The following is a 6,785-nucleotide window of genomic DNA, read 5'->3' on the forward strand; positions in this document are numbered from 1 at the left end:
TTTTCTCCTTCCACATCAAAGAAGAAGTTGAGAGACCAAGGAGAGCAAATATAGGGACAATGAAGCTAAGGAAATTGTAATGCACGTTGTTCACAGTCACAACAAGAGATCAGTGCCTCAGCAAATACTAGGAATCCATCCTGGATGCTTAAATGAGAGACCAGATCTGAAGGTTTCAAATGCATGAAACAGATCTGCTGGCTTTCAAGAATAGGCAGATCCCAGCCCACAAGCTACCTTTGCTAACCAGAGAATTATGGCAAGGCTAGGACTGCTCTTGGCAAATTTGCACTCATGCAGAACTTAACAAGCAACATTCACTGAAAGCCCCTAATTGGCTTAGTTGTTAGTTTGAGGAATCCAGAAACATTGAACAGTACAGTCCCACTCCGCCTTCATCCCTTTCTTCTTCTTCCACCTACTACTCCAAGCAAACAGTTAAGAGACCACGATATGTTGCCTACCTACATGCCAGATAAGGAAAAGACAGAGAGAATGCCAGAGAGAATAGTGACTTAGAGAGTGGCAGTCAGTGAAACAAGTAGCTTTGGTTCAACAGACAGTAACTTTTATCAAGATGCAGTGTACCACAACTGGCATTAGCAGACATACACCTCTCTTCTTTGGATAGATGGAACCCTCTCCCTCCTACACAATCCCACTTGACACAGTGCCTGTACATACACATTATCCATTTACAATATTCGTCCCACATACTAGCCAGTCTGCTGCACAATTAGGAAGCATTTTTTCCAGTAGTGCCAACACAGTGTGTTTAGTAAAAGGATGGGGCCCACCGTCTTCCATGACTTACACACTGCTTCATCATGCTCGATCACTAAAATATTGATAATAAATTAGGGCACCATGCATCCACCCAAGACAGATCTCTCACTTAGAGAGACCAGATAGCAAGTGTGAAAAATTGGGACAGGGAGTGGGGGGGGGGGTAATAGGCGCCTAAATAAGACAAAGCCCTGAGTATCAGGACTATCCTTATAAAAATTGGGACATCTGGTCACCCTACTCACACTGGAAAGATGTTCTCAACCAACCAGAGAGCTACAGCTCATGTCTCTGTCCTTGTCTGGGTACTACCCTTTTCTTTAAAGGAACAGCAGCTTTTGCTTATTCTTTTCTGACTTTTGGGGTGGGATCCTCAACTGGTATAAGTCGATGTACTGCCACTGACTGGATTAGTGCTAGACTGATTTACACCTGCTGATGAAATGGCCCTCTCACTTTCCATGCTATTACAGCGGTATTGAATCTTCAGCTCATATTTGAAATTCAACCACAGAAAAAGAGTTTGGGGCGATTTTTTCTGTTATCAGGCACTAAAGCCATCTGAAACCAATGGAAAGACTCACTGATTTCACTTGGCTTTGAATCAGGCCCTGACCAAGTAAATTAACCAACACCAGGAAAGTTTCTTTCAGCACCCACAGCTACATGTGTCCACTCAAGTATTTCAGCACCTACACATCTCGCTTACCACCACCAAGATCATCTCACTTAGTAGTGACTCTCAGGTTTTCTTGCTAGTACTTTATAGCCTCGACCAAAACTTCAAGTAGCCATAAGAAACACACACATTAATCCCAGACATATTAGGCCAGTGTGCTTGACCTTTTTGTCTCTCTGATCCTTAGACAGAGCTTTCTCAACAAATACATTTAGTCTTATTCTTATGTTTTTTGTAAATGAGTTTCTAATATTTGTCAATCAGCATGAAACCATTAGGTCAAACTGTGCCATCTATCACATGACTATTAAATTATGTCAAATCTCAGTGTGCTGGCCATTGTTTTATCTGAATAAGATTAACCAGCAAAGCTGGCTAATGTTTTTGAACTCCTTTCAAGTGATGCACAATTACAACAGAAAGCCACTAGTAGCCATTCTTGGCCTAGCAGAGGGGAAAAAAGGGGGGTTTTAATTTCCACTTTAAAAAATAAGCCAAGACAAATTTAAGTTATTTTATAAAAGCTCCTCACCAAGTTCAAGCAAGAGCAGGCTGATGGAAACTCTTCAACATTTGTATGGACCATAAAATGTGCTCACCAAAAAGTAAGGATTTTGACCAAATTTTGGAGTCCTTATTCAAACAGAACACCCAGTGACACAAATGGGATGTTTGAGAGAGAACAGATTTTGGTCTACTCAGCCTAACTCTGCAAATCTCACTCCTATTGGTGAACACTTAGTCACAAAAGTACTCCCATTGGCTTAATGGGGCTACCCATAGCAGCACTCTTCAAAGTAGGCAAGGGATATAAAACTGGTAATTGTTTACTAGGGATCACAACTCATGCATTTGGTGTATTGTATTTCTCAGGTATGAGACAAATTCTCCTCTCAGTTAGACTACAAGAAGTTACTTGAGTGGAGTTACTCTGGTTTCTTACAGATGTAACTGAACAGAATTTGGATCCCAGTGTAAAGAAACAGAATGCTATTATTCCTGGATAAATATTTAGATAGTTTAAATACACACTCTTTTTGCTGTTAAATGATCAGCTGCATCTTCCCATTTATTTTGACAGTTCATAATTGTTACAGTTGCAATTCCATGAAATGTAAACCCAAATAAATCTGGCTTCCCCAACACAAACTTGGTAAAATTCTACAATGTTTATAAACAAAGGCCCTTAAAATAAACGGCCAAAGCTGTCCTAAAACAACTGTATCCCCCTTGATTACACAGTGCAGGATTACACTATTTTTAAATGTTTAATGAAGTAAACACTGAACAGTATCCTGATCAGGCTGGGAGGTTGTGGGGTTGCAGGGGAGAGACACAGTTGGTGCTTTCTAAGAGAGCCTGAATAGTTGATAATATGCCCTGAGCCAGAAAGGGCAGACTGGATCCTGGAATGACACTAAAGTGGTAACTCCCAGGGCTCAAACAGACAAATTGGATACATCCAGCAAGTAACAAAAAAAATCCAGTGAGTTAAACTGCATTCAATTTCCTCATCATGTTTTGTCTTTAATTTTTTTTTTAAAGACAAGAACAGCTGGTGCCCTCCAGTTTGATTGCCAGCCCCTGCCCCCAATGTGATAGTACATGTTACAAAACGAGGGTTGGGAGGCACTAGGAAGACTACCAACAATAAGTAGGACCACTTGTAACCACATCTCTTTGATGTGTCCTGAGACAGCAGCAGAGACAGGGACCATAGTTCAGATTCACAGAAGCATTTCAAATCAGAACAGGAGCTGTTTCATCACATATTTCAAGGGGAGAGGAGGGGGGGGGGGTGTCCACCAAATTCAAGGGCCAGTATGACCATAACCAAAATAAAAAAAATAAATCAGACTACCCCCCCACATCCTCCAAACACACAGACCTTGGAAATCAGACATTTAGCCCTGTTTGTAATTGGTTCTCATTAGGCCTTCCCTCCTCCTCCCCACAAAATATCAACACCCCCCGCCCCGCCGAAAGGTATAACCTTGACAATGCAACAGGACTGGAACGTTCAAACCCTATTGCCACAACCAACTCGCTCCCCATGCCTGCAGAACACAGCCCAGTGCAAGTGACCACCAAAAAATCCTAATTCTACAGGATAGCCAAAAAAAGTTTCATCTGGATCCTCTGCCACCAGTCTGGTGGTAAGGAGAGGAGGGAGAGAAGAGACAGAAGAGAAGGGTTGCAACCAACATGCTCTGCTTATCGACGGAAAAGAAAAACCACACACACAGCCAACAACTCTCTCCTCCCCACATGCGGATTGTGAGTTCAAACATTTCTCTCTCCTCCATCCCATGGAGGAAAAAGTGCCCCTCCCATTTTTATCTCCTCACTCCCCCCCCCTCACAAATCTGTCCTGACATAGGTCTCTCCCAATCGCGACAGATCCCGCTTTTTAATCTCCTGCTCCCCCCACCCCACCCCACCCCCTGAAGCTTGGCTGGCTGGGAAATGTGCATTTGGAAAGCAACGCTGCAGGTGTTCAAGGAATAAAGACAGAGCTCTCCACACACACACACACTTCGGAGAAAGAAAAAAAAGGGGGGGGACAATTGGGTAACAAGCCCTTCAGATGTCAGCAAGGGATTCCCCCCTTCTCCCAGGATATTTAACCCTTTAAAAGGTGAGGTCCCCATGCAGGATAAAGGAGGCTAAACCCTCCCCCCACTTTCCTTTCTCCTAGGGAAGGCGAATATACTCCCCCCAGGAAAATAAGCGGCCCCACCGCTCCCCAGTGCTAGTCCATCAACTGCAGCCAAAACAAAACAGACAAGCAGCTACAGCAATTATGGGAGGGGGGATAAGGGGAGGGGGCGCTGCATTGTTATCCATCCAGCGAGAAAAGGCAGGCAGAAAAGAGTGTGAAAGCCAGCGAGAGAGACTGAGAGAAGGGGGCACCAGACAGATTTCCCTGCCATCTCTCCCTCCGCCCCCCTAACCCAACAATGAGCCAGGCACACCAGCAGCGTCGGGGCGGCGGCGGGGTGTGTGTGTGTGGGGGGGGGGGGTCCGTCTTACCTCCAAAGCTTCAAAAGTGACAAAGCTGCACATCGCAAAGCCATCGATAATGTCTTCTTCTGCCGAGGAGGGCTCTCGCCTCTTCCTCCTAGGGGGTCTGGGTCGGGACGATGGTGGATTCCCATTGTCTTCCTTCTCCGAGCCTGACGAAGAGAGGACCGAAGCAGCCCTGGTCCTGCCGGCCCCACCGGCGGCAGCCCCTCCTAATCCGCCTTTGGATCGCCTCTCCCGGTCTCTCTGCGATCTGGATCGCCTCTTTCTCCGAAGCCCGCTGCATCGTGTCGGGCCATCCATGGCTCTTGCTCTCGCTCTCTCTCGCCCTCTCTTCCCCCCCCCCCTCCCCACCACAGCCACAAATCCGGCTTCCCCAATGGAATAAAGGGGGAGGGAGCGAGGGAGAGGAGAAAGAGGGAGGAGGAGAGGAGAGAGAGAGAGAGAGAGAGAAGGGGGGTGGAGGAGGAGAGAGAGAGAGAGAGAGAGAGAGAGAAAGAGAGAAATAAAAGAATCCAAGTGCGGTTCCACCAGCAAACACCAAATGTAAGAGATTCCTATAAGCAAGCCAAGGAAAGTAATGGCTGATCACAGGTCGCCTTGGTTAAAAAGAGAGAGGGAGAGGGGAAAAAAAAAAAAAGCCCTCACCAAGCAGGCAATAAATCAGAATAGCGGAATGCTTTGATCAAGGGGCTGGGAGCCTGAAGATTTCCAAGAGAGAAGAAGGCAACAAGAAAGAGACCGACCCACTAGGAAGCAGGCGAAAGATTATCCCCCCCCCCCCCTGCACACAAAAATGTTCTTTCTTCCCCCACTAAAAGAACTTGCAAAAAAAATATGTGAGTGTGTGTGTGTGTGTGTGTGTAGGATACAACCTTCCCCCCTCCCCACTGCACACACACACTCCGTCTTCCTCCTGCTCCGGCTCTCAATCAAACGGGGAAAATCATCACCACCACCACGATGCATCCAGCTGCAATTTGTTCAGGCACCGGCCAGGGCTGGAGTCTTGAGTGGGAGCTCGTCACACCCCCCCCTCGCCAAACACGCCCACCCAGCCCATCTATTAATAAGGATCCATCATAGTAATTCGGCGGATTAATTGCGGGGGGAGGAGGAGGGGGGTGAATAGATCCAAGCGGAGAGGAAAATTGACACACACTAAATAAACAAATGAATGCCGGCGGAGGTGCCGAGGCTCCGCTATTCTCCGGGGGGAGGCACCGGGGCGTGTTGGCCGCTCCTGGCGCTGCCTCCCCCCAGCACAGGGCGGGGGGAGGGAAGATGCCCAGGGACGATTCGTCCCCTGCGGCCTGGGAGCCGGGAGGCTGCGGGAGGTTTTGGCCCCGAGCGGCTGCAGCAGCGGCCGGGACGCGGCGTCACGTGGGCAACTTTCCTCGCCCTCCCCGGCTCGTTCCCTGGGCGGCGTGAACCAAGGCGCGCCGGCCGCGCCAAATAAGTTGCAGGCCGGCGCACGGAGCCTGCGCGCCGGGGAGGAGGGAGAGCGGGGGGACGGGCTCGGGCTCGGGCTCGGGCTGGGACGGGAGCCGCCTTCCCGTGCTGCGGGCGGAGCGAGGGCTCCGAGCCCGGCGCCGGGGGGAAACGGGCACTGGCCCTTTAAGGGGGGGGCAGACGAGTTAAGGGCCCCGCCCGCACGAGGCAGCGGCCCCCGAGTTCCCTAGGGCCAGGGAGTGGCCCCCAATGGCCCTTCCCCGCCCCTACTGTCCCTCTGCTCCCAGCCCCCCTGAGCTGTGGCCCCCCCACCTGCCCCACTAGTCTAAGCCCCCCAGGGCTCCCAGCCCCACTGAGCCGTGCCCCCCCCCACAGCTCCCTCCACCTGCCCCACTAGTCTGAGCCCCCAGCCCCCCCAGGGCTCCCAGCCCCACTGAGCCGTGCCCCCCCCACAGCTCCCTCCACCTGCCCCACTAGTCTGAGTCCCCAGCCCCCCCAGGGCTCCCAGCCCCACTGAGCCGTGCCCCCCCCACAGCTCCCTCCACCTGCCCCACTAGTCTGAGTCCCCAGCCCCTCAGGGCTCCCAGCCCCACTGAGCCATGCCCCCCTACTCTGAGCCCCCAGCCCTGCCGAGCCCCCAGGGCTCCCAGCCCCACTGAGCCCCCCACAACCCCTCCCCACCTGCCCCACTCATCTGAGCCCCCAGCTCTTCAAGGCTGCCCATCTCCTAGAGCCCTCCACCTGCCTGCCTTCTAGAGCCCCCCAACCCTGACATCCCCCACTGTTCCCAGCCCCCTCCTGCTGCTCGCTCCCAGCCCCAGTTCTTTTTCCTGCCTCCAACCTT

At 50.5% G+C, this 6,785-nt stretch overlaps 1 protein-coding gene across 1 annotated transcript in view; it reads right to left on the reverse strand.

Annotated features, from left to right (window-relative positions):
* Positions 1-5,842, reverse strand: part of AUTS2 (activator of transcription and developmental regulator AUTS2) — a 983,370-nt gene extending 977,528 nt beyond the window's left edge. Inside the window, 1 exon segment of the mRNA XM_038375820.2 lies at positions 4,499-5,842. Within this exon segment, the coding sequence (XP_038231748.1) occupies positions 4,499-4,792 (294 nt within the window). The 5' untranslated portion in view covers positions 4,793-5,842.
* Between the last annotated feature and the right edge of the window lie 943 nt (positions 5,843-6,785).

Source organism: Dermochelys coriacea, chromosome 17 (assembly GCF_009764565.3).
Source record: "Dermochelys coriacea isolate rDerCor1 chromosome 17, rDerCor1.pri.v4, whole genome shotgun sequence".
NCBI lineage: Eukaryota > Metazoa > Chordata > Testudines > Dermochelyidae > Dermochelys > Dermochelys coriacea.